General features: G+C 46.5%; 1 protein-coding gene across 2 annotated transcripts in view; it reads left to right on the forward strand.

Moving 5' to 3' along the window:
* Window positions 1-14,572, forward strand: part of LOC144098485 (sodium-dependent nutrient amino acid transporter 1-like) — a 59,127-nt gene that overhangs the window by 29,584 nt on the left and 14,971 nt on the right. For both annotated transcript variants that reach the window (XM_077631171.1, XM_077631172.1), the window contains exons 2-7: window positions 8,382-8,523; window positions 9,956-10,087; window positions 10,463-10,626; window positions 11,574-11,632; window positions 13,136-13,268; window positions 14,069-14,203. In XM_077631171.1, the coding sequence (XP_077487297.1) occupies window positions 8,382-8,523; window positions 9,956-10,087; window positions 10,463-10,626; window positions 11,574-11,632; window positions 13,136-13,268; window positions 14,069-14,203 (765 nt within the window). The remainder of the gene's footprint in view (window positions 1-8,381; window positions 8,524-9,955; window positions 10,088-10,462; window positions 10,627-11,573; window positions 11,633-13,135; window positions 13,269-14,068; window positions 14,204-14,572) is intronic.

The following is a 14,572-nucleotide window of genomic DNA, read 5'->3' on the forward strand; positions in this document are numbered from 1 at the left end:
CTGCCAGTCCTCTCCGAGGAAAGCCGGAACCAACTGCTAATGAAACAGGACCGGACAACACAGGAGGCTCTCAGCTGGGCCTTAGAGGCCACCCCTGTATGGGGGTCACACCGAGGTCCAGCCGCCTATACGGTCAACGAATTCTTGGCAATAAATGTTTCTCTCTCTCAGGTACGTGGCGGTGGTGTCCACATGCAAAATACCGTGCTTTCGCACAATCGCGGGGTTTACATGAGCCCGACAAAAGTCGGGTTATGTAGGCTGTCGGGCAGGAAACCGGTTGTCGGGCTCATGTTCAACACCAGGTGGCACGGTCATCAACGCTCTGGACTTATAAGGAGCCACAATTGGCACGCCGAGGTCACTTGGTAGCGGCGACGACGACTGGAACAACCCCTGAACACCGGTCTGCTTTTCCCGCAGGTTAGTGTCTTGTGTGCATTTCTTCCTTAGCTATATTCTTGTCGTCGCTGCTGCCAAGTTTGACGTGTGAGTGTGCGCTTGTTGAGTGCCACCTCAATGGATAAGAATCTGGCAAAATTTAAACAGGGAATAAAAGCAGATATCCTGAAGTTTAAAGACGAGCTCCGCCAGGAGCTCAAGTTACTACGTGAGGCGTCCGAGCGAGACCTTCGCACTGAACTGCGCGAAATACGAAATGAACAAAGGAACATAGTCCAGAGCATAGAATTTGCAGATTCCACAACAGAAGAACTGAAAATCAAGTTAGAGGTTTAAATTGCAAAAAAATAGTGCCCTGCAAAACGAAAACCAAGCACTTCATGCAAAGTGTGATCATCTTGAAGGTAAGGCAGAGGAATACGAGAAGAGAATTGTGAGCCTAGAGCAATACTCGAGAAACTTAAACATCGAAATCCAAGTTATCGAAAGAAAAGAAGACGAAAATGTTCTTGACATCGTATCCAGAATATGCACTGCCATCGAATTCCCAATCACGGCTGCTGATATTGAAGTCTGCCACCGAGTGCCAAACCGGAACCGAGACAAGTCAAACATAATAGTGCAATTTAAATCACCCGCAAAACGTGATGCGGTACTCAAGAAAGCAAATAGGGCTAGGCTCACAAACGCAGACATAGGTTCCAATGGCAATGACCCCGACAATGGCTGAGCACCTGTATATGTCAATGAACATCTTTTTCCCGCGCTTAAACGGCTGTTTGGTCTGGCCAGCAAGAGGAAAACAAAACATACATGGAAATCAGTGTGGTCGACCAATGGCAAAATATTTGCGAATCAGACAGAAACCTCTATGATAATACAGATTGTCGGAGAACACGACCTTCCAAAGATAAACTTCTCCCCCTATCCTCTCTTCCTGTCCCCTCACCTCTTTCATTTCATTTCTCCATTCTGCCTGCTATCCTTTATTTCGGCTGCCCCAGCTCAGGTGCTTCAGTATCGATGGCAGATGCCGGGGCTAGCAAAAATCTTTTCCTTCCTTTTTACTATTATTTTAATAGACAACCACTACCACCACCACCAAAGATAAACTAACCTTTAAAAAGCGCATTAGCCGTTCAGTATGGACTATCAAGCGTTTGCTCTACCAGAATCTGTTTTCCCTCTCTTTCTGTCGGGCACATCTGTCCTACATTTGAACACCCGTTCGGCAATAAACAAAGATGACGCTATCAATAGCCTTTTAAACCAGTTTCGCTTTAAATTTAATACAATTATGCTGACTGAAACATGGTACTACAAAGGCTGCAATACTCTTAACCTGTATGGATACAGAGCTTTCTTTCTTAACCGTACAGATCGAAGAGGTGGTGGTACTGCGATCTATTCTGATGCGTCTAGAAATTATATTTTGCCTGAATATACCAAAGTGACTGTCGACTATGAAATGTTGGTGTTAAAAAGCAAGGATGAAATCCGATCTGTTGTTTAACACCCTCCAAGTGGCAACTTGTCGTGCTTTCTGGAGTTTTTGGAAGAGTTTTTGAAATATGTCTCTGAAACCAAAATGCAACTAACGTGTTCTGGAGATTTTAACGTTGATATTTAGAAGACAGCAATACAGCTTTCGATTTCACTTCTAGATTATCGTCAAATGGTTTTACCAACATAATTTCTACAGTCAATCGTGGTTTATTGTCAAGTACATTGGCACTAGATCTAATTATCACCAACATTGAAACAACCATCCACCGTGCCGGCACAATTGCATGTGATGTAAGCGACCACTGTCCTGTATTTATGTTTTATTCCAAGTACGCAAACGGCAGTACTGTGAAAGTTCGCGATTCTTTCTCTTTTCAGTGTATTACACCTGATGCAATGGAATCGTTTAAAAATGAAATAAGTACTTGTGTCTGGTTTTCTATTTTTGAACGAAAACTTGCGCGGTTGAGGCATATTCTGCTTTTATTGAAATATTTGTGCGCTTATACGGACAACATTTCCCTTTTTCGCGGTTCAGGTGTCCAAAGATATACGAGACAGATACTGCGCCTTTTCCTTTCCCCAAAAACCAATTGTTATTATTAAAACAGGCACACACTCAAAGAAAATAAAAAAGCCCTGGATCACGCGATGCCCCGTGAGAATGATAACGCAAAAAAACCGCTTGTACCATTCCTTCCTGTGCACACGCGACCCAGAGGCTTTTCAGGAATTCAAAAAGACGCGAATAAAAAAAAAACTAAACGCCGAGATCAAACGAGCAAAGCATGCGTATTATCAGCACCTATTTGTAGATATATCTAGAAATCAGCCTAACCTAGCTTGATAAGTAGTGAACAAAGTACTGGGCCGCAGCAGCTTCAACTCAGCCCCAGATAGAATTCTTGTTGACGACAAAGAACTCACCGGCAAGTCGCTTGCAGATTACTTCAATAAGTATTTTGTCAGCATAGGCGCAACAGCACACCTCGTGACACAGGATGAAAATATAATTTGTAGCCGCGTAAGCAGTCTTTTTATGGAACCCACTGACGAAACCGAAGTGTCCAGAACATTCAAAAGCCTAAATAACAGCGTTGCTTTAGATTGTGATAATCGACAAATCAAGCCAGTGAAAATGTATTGGAATTCCTTCTTCCAGTATTGGTGCACATATTTAACTTAATTTTTGAATCTGGCGTCTTTCCCACTGAAATGTAACGGTCTAGAGTTTCGGTCATTTTTAAAGGTGGTGATAAGAACATCGCGGCTAATTACAGGCCAATAAGCAATCTTCCCGTCTTTTCTAAAGGGATGGAAAAGCTTATGTTGACGCGTTTCATGAAATATTTTGCACTAAAGAATGTTTTCAGCGATGACTTACATGGTTTCAGAGCAGGGAAATCAACTGAAACTGCTCGCCTAACTCTGAAAGAAACTCTATTGAATAACATCGATAGACACTTTCTTACCCTTGGCCTTTTCGTAGACTTCACGAAAGCTTTTGACTCCTTAAGCCATAGCATCCTTATAACAAAACTATCTTGGTACGGTGTCCGTGGTACAACCCTGGAATTAAATAAATCATATTTAAGCGACAGAACACAAATGGTAAGTTTGTGTAACCATCGATTAAACTTTCTAGCAGTCACTAACGGTGTTCCGCAAGGAAGCGTACTTGGACCGCTGTTGTTTAATGTCTTTGTCAATGATATTGTACACATTGACAAATCAATTAAATTAATCATATACGCCAACGACTGTACAATACTTATGCCCGGTCCAGATGCAAATGTGCTGAGAGAGCAGTGCCAAAACTTTCTTATAAAGTTGTCCTCATGGTCAAAGTTAAACGGACTGAAAGTCAACCCAGCAAAGACGTAAATAATGATTTTCAGAGCGAAAAATAAAGTATATCAATTAAACCATCCAGTCACCTATGAAGGCCTGAATACAGAAATAGTTGAGCCACACAAAATACTAGGAGTTGTATTCAACAGTAATCTAAACTGGGACTCGCATGATGTAGACATAAGCAAGAAAATCTCCAAGGCAGTTGGCGCTGTCTTACGTTGCCGGACAATCCTTCCAATGCAAATTAAACATCATCTACACCATGCATTATTTGCCTCATACATCTACTACTGCCATCTTGTTTGGGGAGCCACCTCAACCACTAAAAAATCTTTGTCCCGCAAAAAAGAATCCTCCGTTAAATTGCAAACGACGAATATTTCTCTCACACCAGTCCCTTGTTCGTGACCTTTAATATCATCACCGTGTCGTGTTTGTACGAATTTTGTATTTTACGCTCATTTTATTTTTCGCGAGGCTTCTTCCATGACTTCTTAATTGCCACCGCGTTATTAAAACGTCACGAAAGTATCGTTTCAACAACAAACTCTGAAATTTGGTTCGTCTCGCCCTTCCGCACTAATTATGAAAACCAGTCACTAAAACATAACCTTCCATCACTACTAAACAGGTACAGTTATGATACTAATCCCTCGCTAAACCAGTTGAGGAAACAATTTAAGATACCAGAATAAAAATCGCATGAACAATGCTCTGATTACTAGTCTTACGCAACATATCTGTCGAATTAGTTGTGCTTTTCTCATAACCTAGTGCACTTGTTTGCTTTACTTTGTTGCCATTTTTTTTAGTTTACATATGTGCTGTGGTGTTTTAATTATTGTATAACTGGCAATTGTCTGCCATTTCAAGCAGTTTCCGGCTGTTTTGTATGAGAAATATGTCATGATACGCCTCAGGGCTTCTTGACTTGATTGTAATGTTTGATTACATGATTCATTTATTGGGGCTACAATGTTTTATATACTACATATCTTATTTTTTGTGCGCTTCTGTAGCGCACGTGTGCACACGTCGGTTTCGTTGTTCTGCTCTCTTTATTTCGAGGTGTCTACATTGTAGTGTTTTCAGGTTCACCACGCCCTACTTTGTAATGGTCACCTGGGCCTCGTCAAGCTGCCACGAGCAGCTTTTAGCCCAGGTGCTCCTACCAGTAAATATCTGGTGAAAATAAAACGATTTGATTTGATGTATACGCTAGGGGGCCGAGCTAAGTGATCGTCGAGTCGAGCTGGGCCAGCCCGACTGCAGAGGGTGGGTTGACTCGGCCCCGCCCGGTTGGAAGGAGCATGTATACGCTACCGCGTCGGCTTATCGCCTCCTCTCCTGACTCCTCTCTGGTCTGGCGGCGCTGCGCAAGCCTGGGCGTCCCTCCTCCTCTTCTAGCATCCGCGCGTGGTTTGCTTACTCGACACTAGGGGTAGCGGCGATCTCTGCCCGACAGAAAACGGGTTCATATAAACGCGGTCGCGTCGGGTGGTCATCATGACATCTGGCGCGTCCCTACTCGACCCACCGCTGTCGGGCTCATGTAAACAAGGCTTATATTTCGTGCTTAGCGATACTAAACCGCCAATATTTCTTTTTTATTCTACCGGTGGTCGTTTGCGGCAACACGAGCGCAATTCGCTCGTGCGGCGACCACGATTTACGCGTGAGCGCGAGCCAGCTGTCGAAAAGAAGAGGAACAAGCTGCGCCCGTCTTCCGCCCACCAGCCAGTCAGCAACGGGGACAAGACAGCCAGCGCAAATGGCCACCGAGCAGCAGCGAGGCTCCGCCAGATCGTCGCGGCAGCCAAGTCCCAACCAATCCCGCGACAAGGGCGTCGGGACCCCCGGCACTGTCGGCGGCGGCGGCGCCACGCCGGCGCAGGTCTTCCTTGGCAGCAGCGTCCGCGGCTCACGTTCGCCCTCGCTGTCCCTCGTTCTGGACGAGATGCAGCGAGAGCAGGCGCGCGACAAGCGGCGCGTCATCATCGGCTCCGTGCTCACGGTCGGCTCCGTGCTGCTGGTCCTGGTGGTGCTCGTCGTGTGGCTGCTCATCTCGTCCCCGCACAAGCAGCCCACCACGATCCGGGCGAAGGAGTTCAAGGAGGCCCCGCCTCGCTCGGCGGGGCGCCTCAACGCCTCCGCCATCGTAGCCGGCAGAGACGACGACGACGACGATGGATGGTGGGACTTCAGGCGCCGAGCTGGACCCCACACGAGCAGGTCGCGGCTGGGCGGCGCGACAGACGCTGCGGCGGTGGACCCGAAGCAGGCTGCCCCAGAGGCAGCCGCGCCCGAGTTCTGACATCAGCCGTGCGACGACGACCGGAAGGGGACCGCGCGCTCTGCAGGACGACGCTTAGGACAAGACGGCGTGCCAAGCTGTGCGCAGACGAGTCAGCTTGCGCTCGCAGGGAACTTGCCCACAACATTACGTGGATCTTGTTTGCTTATTTTTTTTACTGCTATGAGTGGGAAGGGAGTGAACAGGCGAATGGGAGGAAACCTTCCAATTCTTTTAACCTTTGAGAGAAATTAAAGACCAACTCATTTATTGATTCAGACGCTCATTTGTATTAGCGTTATCTACAATCCATAATGTGTATCCGTCTTTAGGAGCGACTGAATTAGTCAGCGTTGGTACCGTACGGGTCCTTATGAAGTGGTCAAGGTACTTTTAATGCTGGAGGCGTGGCTGTATGCCTCGTTCTGTCAGCTTCTGGTAACTGATGAAAAATTAAAAGAGATCCCATATGCTGCTTGGTTTCGGACTCTTGGTTCTCGTCACGAAAAGAAGTCTTGTATTCATAAAGGTGGTGGTGGTGGTGGTTGTTTATTAAAATAATAGTAAAAAAGAAGGAAAAGATTTTTGCTAGCCCCGGCATCTGCCATCGATACTGAAGCACCTGAGCTGGGGCAGCGGAAATAAAGGATAGCAGGCAGAATGGAGAAATGAAATGAAAGAGGTGAGGGGACAGGAAGAGAGGATAGGGGGAGGGGAGGTAAGTCAAAGTTCCTCCTTTGTGAACACGACGGACGGCGTCCTAATACAATGGCCGCGCAGCCTCGCTATCGAAGCTGCCTCGATGATTTCGTTAACGTGATAACGTTTTCATCGCATAAAAATTTGTCGAAAACCTGGCGTAAATGTGGCGCTCACTGCCCCTGGAAAACTGAAAAACCTTTGTACGCGTGTGAATGTTGATGCGACGAAAAAGAAACGGGTGCACGGTAAGGCACCAATGCCCCTTTGTGGAATGCACCGAAGGCCTGGTGTATTCGTTGACAGTGACTTGTGGGTAAGAATATGTAGTGCAGACTGGCAGATGCATGGACGAAAGATTGGTATAACACAAAACGAATTTTAATCAAGCATACAGAAATCTAGGGACTCACTGCAGACTTTCCATCAGAAACGTGTGCGCCTGAACTCAGAAGATGCAAAGTACTTGTGAAACAAAGAACAGCTGGTCCGGGAAATCATCAAGGCAGCTTCGATAGCGAGACTGTTCGACCATTTTATCAATACGCCGTCCATCGCCTTAACGAATAAGGTACTTCACATGTTAAACTGATTCATCTCTATGTTTACAAAACTTCTTTTGTCATTTATAGTGCACGAGCGATATGGGTGCGACACATGTGGTTGTGCAGATGGTATAAGAAGCCGTGTTTTTTTCGAAATAAACTGAGCTGTAAGTTAGCGCCTGTCTCTTGTCCCGTCCCGTCGTTCTGCGCTGTTCCATCAGAGAAGAGCAAACGCTTTCTTATTTTGTTCTCGGGACTTTAAATATATTCGCCCCTTAGCTGAGTACAATCACTTATGACCATTTAGTTGCTAACAAGCGAGGATCAGTAGTCTGAACTTTCGTAATAGACGTCGTTCGGCACAGAAATAAGGAAGTAAGAATTAAAGAACAAGTTGACGTGGAGGCGAAATGCAAAGGCGCCCGTGTGCTGTGCGATGTCACTGCACGTTAAAGATCGCCAGGTGGTAGAAATTATTCCGGAGCCCTCCACAACGGCACCTCTTTCTCTCTTCCTCCTGTCACTCCCACCGTCCTCCCTTCCCTTACGGCGCGGTTCGGGTATACACCGAGATGTGTAAGACAGTTACTGTGCCATTTCCTTTCCTAAAAAAATAAAATTAGAAAAGTGTGGAACCAAGCCTCTCATCGAAAGGGGGCATGAAACAGACTGAAATGAAATTGAAAATTGGTTTTTGGGGAATGGAAATGGCGCAGCAGTTGTCTCACTTATCTCGGCGGACACCTGAACCGCGCCGTAAGGGGAGCGATAAAGGAGGAAGTGAAAGAATAAAGAAAGAAAGAGGTGCTGTAGTGGAGGGCTCCGGAATAATTTCGACCACATGGGGATCTTTAACGTGCTCTGACATCGCACAGCACACGGGCGCTTTAGCGTTTCACCTCCATCGAAACGCGGTCGCCGCGGTCGGCTTAAACCCTGGTACTCCGGATCAGTAGCCGAGCGCCCTAACCACAGAGCCACTGCGGCGGGTCAAACAAACTGATCTCCATAATGCATTTAGCGAATGTTTTAGAAGGGAGCGCATACGCTTGCGAACGCCGTGAACTCGATTCTGTTCGTAGGAAAATGCGCCCCCTGTCAAGAAGGCCGAAGACCGTCCCCAGTGGAACAAAGGGCTGCAGTTCTTCCTGTCCTGCCTGTCCATCTCCATCGGACTGGGCAACGTGTGGAGGTTCCCCACGCTCGCCTACCAGAACGGAGGAGGTAAGGTCATGCACACTGTGGGGACCCGCCCTGCGCTGTCTCCTAGGGGTTGTTTCCTCGATATGCGTCCTCCCAAGTTACATTAACTAATGAGAGAGGGCGCCTGCGTCGCAGCTGCAATAGCGCCAGAGACGGCGTGATTGCTGCGGGCGCGGGGGAGACAGCTCTCTTTCTTCGGCCTCGGGTGCAGCACACCCCTTCTGCCCGGGGGCGAGGTCTCACGGGAACGTTTCCCGCGAGCTCGTACAACACCCTAGAGAGAGTTTGAGAAGGCCTGTGTACTCCGTCCGTGACGTCACGAGGAGAGGCGCACAGTCGCCGCCACTTACGGCGGAGTTGAAGGGATCGCGGCTAGGTTCACCTAGCAGTAATGAGCTTCCGTTGATTAATCAACGCTTTTTCTACAATTAAAACGCTAGAATGAAGAGCAGGCACTTTACGCGGCACTTATTTAGAGGCACTGGCCGCAAACCAGCTTTGTAAAGATTGTATAGGTACTAATGTCAGCGACTCTAACGCCTCGCGCTTTCTCGTCCTTCTCAGTACACGTTTTTCTTTATGCATTACTTAGATAAATTTACTCATGTTTTAAACGTTTTCCATATTTTTCTACGTAAATTTTTATGGAGCGCAGCAATGATGAAAAATGAAAAAACTAGATTACCTTCACAGCTGCGTACGCACAGTTTTATTGGGGGCACGTGTATTTATTATCTTAATTATGCTTTAAATGAATAATTTCGCTTCAAGGCAAATATATACACTTCCGCAGACCGCTTATCTAGAACTTAGGAAGCAGAAGAATTTGCTTGCAGATTTCTTCATTGGCGTTTTTGGGACTTTGACTAAGGTCGGCACTGCTGTTTTCAATGCGCACAAGTGGCTCCATCACCGCTTTGTTGCTCTGTTTTTCTGTATACAGTTGGAATGGGGCGTAGCCTCTGGGATCCGGTTCATATTCTTTTTGCTTTAAATAAGATAATTTTCTTTTCATGTATTTATTTTCCCATAAATTACATAGGAAGGGGCGTGGTAAAAGCTGCACGAGGCAGCTTGAAATACCCACCACCCCAGGTTGCTCATGGCAGCATTGGCAAAGAGACATATGTTACTTGCTGGCATAGGCTTATCAGCAAAACAAATTATTGGCAGACTAGAACAGTGAGTTTTTTTTTCTTCACTGCGCTACTCATTACTATCTACCTGACTTGATCGCAACCATAGTACTAGGAAGGGAAACTCTGCAACTTTTTTGAACTTTCGTAGTTTGGTCGGGAGTTATTTGTAGTTATCGGTTTTGTTTTAAAATCACTCCGCTTGGAGGGCTTGCTCTATAACTGCCGGACTAACATCATTTTGATATGCTGTTCCACAATCGGGAATGTCGTACTGTATAATTTCTTATCCATGTTATCTCTCCCATCTTCTTCAGGGGCGTTCCTCATCCCGTACTTCGTGCTTTTGTTGATCGTCGGGAAGCCGGTATATTTTCTGGAGCTCGCCATCGGTCAGTTCACCGGAAGAGGTGTGGTCCAAACGTGGAACTGCGCTCCTGGTTTTAAAGGTACGGGCTGTAGTCAGTCTCTCGCGTGGTCCTGTCACACAAAGAAAGTGTTAAAGTAGTAATTTTATTGAACAGATTCTACTTTCTTTGAAATGTAACGCAATGCATTTATGACATCCACGGCCAAGAAAACCTTCTTCTGTCTCCTAGCACAGTCTCTGCAATACAACATTTTTTTTTTATCTCCTCACCAGGTTTTTAATCATTTCTGCTCATAAAATTGGGCAAAACTTGTTGCTGAATGGGCTGGTCCTGCGTACCTAAAAAATTATAAACGCAACCTCTTGCACTAATGTTTTAAGTCTTCTCCCGAACAGTACATACGCTTCATGTGTTTTGCCAGATCTCAAAAGCTGGGCGTATTTTTCCTCGTAGGGATAAGCGCCGCGCAGTTCGTGACCAGCTTCTACATCCTCGTCTCGTACAACTACATCATGGCTCTCTGCCTGTTCTACCTGTTCGCCTCCATGCAAAGCACGCTCCCCTGGACTCTGTGCGATCCCCAATGGAGCGACGAAAACTGTTTTCGCCAAAGCACAGTGAGTGATTTTTCCAGGGGCGTGAAAGTTACGTGAAGGGCCGTTTCATTGTAATATATTCCGGTTTTGAACTTCTCGGAGTTGGACTTTTCAGCGTAAGACTCGTCGATGGAACACGTTTCGGTGTAAAAATTTCTGATGTGGAACATTTCGGTGCGAGACGTGCTGCGCACGAGCTTTTCGGGCTTCTCGTTCGAAGTTGACCCCTTCTTAGAAGGAGTCCTGGTCCCGTTACAATGGTGGGCTTTCAGCAAAGCCGAAATGTTGCCAGCATGCCCAGTACTCTGGCGAGTTGAAGGCGCACAGTATAATGGTGCCGGTGGAGCAATTGCTCACACCGAAGACATGTTTGTATTTGGCCCACTTATTTGAAGATACCAGAGTTAGGTTCACCTGACGACGTTCAGTGCGAGATGTAACTGTTTGGACGCTACATAAGAGGAAACGTCTCTTAAATCTTAGATGGGACCCTTCACATTTACGGCGCTCTTAACGTACCGCAACTAATTACTTAGTTTGTGACGTATTGTAAACTTCCAGGTGAGTGAATTCCGAGTGGTAGTGGTTGTGACTGAAGTTGTCGCTTTGATTCCGCTTGGATGGCGCTAGCTTAGTTAAGGGTATGAACCACTTATTACGAAGTTCGGCCTATTATCACCTAACGTGGCTGTAATTCATGCTAGCGTCAATGCTGCAGTCGACGTTTTTGTCAGTTTTCATATTTTATAAACAAGCAAAGGCTGCGCAATAGCAGCGGCACAATTATTACCGGCACAAATCATGAGCGTAGGATAACTGAACATGGCTCTTATATCGTAATGTGCGCACGTCATAGTATTCGCGCACATTACACCGTCAAAGGCTTACTTGGTTCATATTGAGTATAGTGCATGCAGCAGAGGATACAGCGAATGTTTCGATTTATCTTTTACTTTTCGATCGGGCAGCTCAACGCCACCGAGAGCTTCACCGACAACGCTACCTCTTCGACCGAACAGTTCTTCAGGTGAGACTCTTGAGAAGCAAATAAGGAAAAGCGTGACTCCCATTAAAATTCTCACGCGTTTAAAGCAGTATTTTAGGACGAAAAAAAAAAAGCCATGTGTTGTTTTCGCTGCTTCTGCAAAGGGCCTCAGAACGCGAGAGCTCAGTTTCGGCAATGCCTTTCTGCATCACGCACAGGTGAGGCAGGAGGCATGCACACGACAGGGCGCATGCAGGATAGCTCTAACACGCTCTGGCAGGATGGCCTGCTGCTTAGCATTCTTTATCTCCCATGCAATGAGAAGGCCGGCGATAACAGATCCTGTTGTTGCGCAAGCGTTGCGACTTGTTCGAGACCGGGGAAGAAAGCGGAGAGCCCGTCAAGAACCTGTAACACAATGCGAGTCCAATAAGCGTCAAGACCCCACAGTGCGTGACGGCGAAGCTCAGGCAAGGCGGTTTCAACCATAAGACACCACACAGTACGTGCCGCACAGGTGGAAGCAAGGAGGCGCTGGAAGTAAATGCCCTTGCGCCATAAAAATCATCATCAAAGCCTAACAGCTAAATAGTACGCTTTTTGGACAGTACACACAAAATGTATTGCTTCCACATTACAGAAAGGGCACACTTAAGTGCAGTTCAGCGATATATTAAGCCAATAGAACCTCCCTTGCTACGGTTACAGATGTCGCAAACCGTCGTTAATAGAGAGTTTTGGAACATGGGTACCCGATCAGTTAGGGGGACAGCAGAGTAGTGGGGCGCTAGTGTGCTTGCGTAGGCAAGTGACCCTCTCGAGTTATTGTTCTGTGCTTGCGCACTGCTACTCCCCTGTCTCCCTGACCGATCGGGTCCCCCTGTTATAATAGTCTCAAATGACATAAGCGCTACAGGAACAGACGCACTGCGTACTCAATAAACAGCCGTGTCGGTGACTCGGTGCACGAGGCAGCAGGTATAATCAACCTTGTCATATGTGAAATAAAAAAAATCAAACATCTCGAATTTGTAGTGAATGGCGCAATGTCTCTCTGTGAGAGTGCAATGGCCCTTGTTTTGCTGATTGATTTCCTCATTGTTCGCTTGTCCAAGTATCAATGGTAAACCTTACGCTGAAGTTTGCACTACCGTTCGTAGCACCGTACATACAGCCTACCGATCTTGACGAGTGGCGTTTACATCAACGACACTGTCTGGGCATATTTAGAGGCCTCGCAGGGAGACTTGTAGGGCACACTTAAACAAAGAACGTTATCAGTCAGGCTTGCGTCCCTTTAGTACAACGAAACATGGGCTCGCGTTTTTAGCTACACACTTGGCTGAGGGCGGTAGCCATCAGTTGCGGATTGGAACAACCACAGCACCAACTCAGCTGCGAATGTCTCCTGTGCGGGAGATCGCGCCTGCGTTTTTTAGGCGCAGGACCTCGTATTGTACATTTCAAATTGGTGGTATTGTATCAGTTCTCTGAATGATATACTTATACACTTTTATTTCGCACTTCTTGCTCGGCTGGGAATAGGAACTATGTACTAAAGGACACCGGAGAATTCAAGATGCCCTCCTCTTTCGACTGGAGGATGGCGCTGTGTCTGCTGCTGTCGTGGCTAGTTCAAGCGGTGTCTACACTCAGGGGAGTCCACTCTATTGGCAAGGTATGAGAACGTCGTATGGAGCAGCACTAAGAAACATCAGATGGGCTCAGTTTATTTGTTTACAAAAACAATGTATGTGGTCTGTTCGTGCATTTTTCTTCCTAATTGCTCAGCCGGCGTCTAATTGTGGCGAAGCGGCTTTAGAGCGAGTCGTCCGCCTGCTCGGACCCTGGACCACTGTATTTCTTTATTTACTCATTTAGCACATCGTCCACCATATCACCTACCAATGGGTACCGCAGTGAAATACGCCAGAGATTAGCTTCATATCTGAGGTGAAGATCTTGATAGTTACTTGCACTCTATGCATCAGTGCTGTTCGCGATAAGAGCTGACGGACAAAGCAGAATGGCCTCGAGTTGCTTTTTTTTCACAAGTGAAAGAGAGATAAATACAGTAAGCTGCAGGCTGGACTCAAAATCTAGCGGTTATTTCCAGAGAAAACCGAAAACAAAAATCGCTCAGGTGCCCCCGACGCACCACGAAGGACGCTGCTCGAAAGCTTAAGGCAGGTACGCTCAGTAATGTGAGACTAAATAACCAATAGTTTTATGGTGCAGCCGCAAGCCGTAATGAGCATTTCGCCTCAGTGAAGCGCGAGATAAATTACTTTTCATATCATAAAGATAACAAATTATGGTACAAAGTTAGCAGAAGAGACTGATTCGTTACAGTTAGGATATACTTCAGGAAATTGTAACGCCTACAAACACACGGAACTGATTAAACCACTAATGAGTAGCGTTCTGTTGCTATCTGTGAAAGCGTGGAGATGCATACCTGTGTCCGCTTCGGTACAGGTTGCGTACCTGACGTCGACGTTCCCCTACGTGGTGCTGCTGTCGCTGCTGGTGGTGACGCTGCTCCAGGAGGGAGCTTTCAGGGGCCTCGCCGCCCTGTTTGTGCCGCAGTGGAGCAAGATACTCGAGATACAGGTGCGCACAATAATATCAATAACAATAATAATTTCGCCATTGCGGTCTCCTCGGAAAGAACTTAATGACGTCTTAAGCGCGCATTCATCATAGTCCGCGAACGCGGTCAGCGCATCCTAAGCTACCGCATGACCATCATTGGCAACAAGGGATGCAATCGGAGTATTGCAGTGAAAGAGAGAGAGAGATAAGAGAATGCCTGGTTGCTTGTGCTGTCGCGAACATCATCAGTAGATTTGGCATAACGTTAAAAAAACACTGCCTTGGAGCGGCCTTTCTAAAGAAATGCCAGGACGGTTACCGCTGGTTAACACGAGATTCAGGCACAGCTTTTAAGGTATCTCTAATTTACGATATGGTGTGGTAGAG

This window comes from Amblyomma americanum, chromosome 7 (genome assembly GCF_052857255.1).
Source record: "Amblyomma americanum isolate KBUSLIRL-KWMA chromosome 7, ASM5285725v1, whole genome shotgun sequence".
Taxonomy (NCBI): Eukaryota; Metazoa; Arthropoda; class Arachnida; order Ixodida; family Ixodidae; genus Amblyomma; species Amblyomma americanum.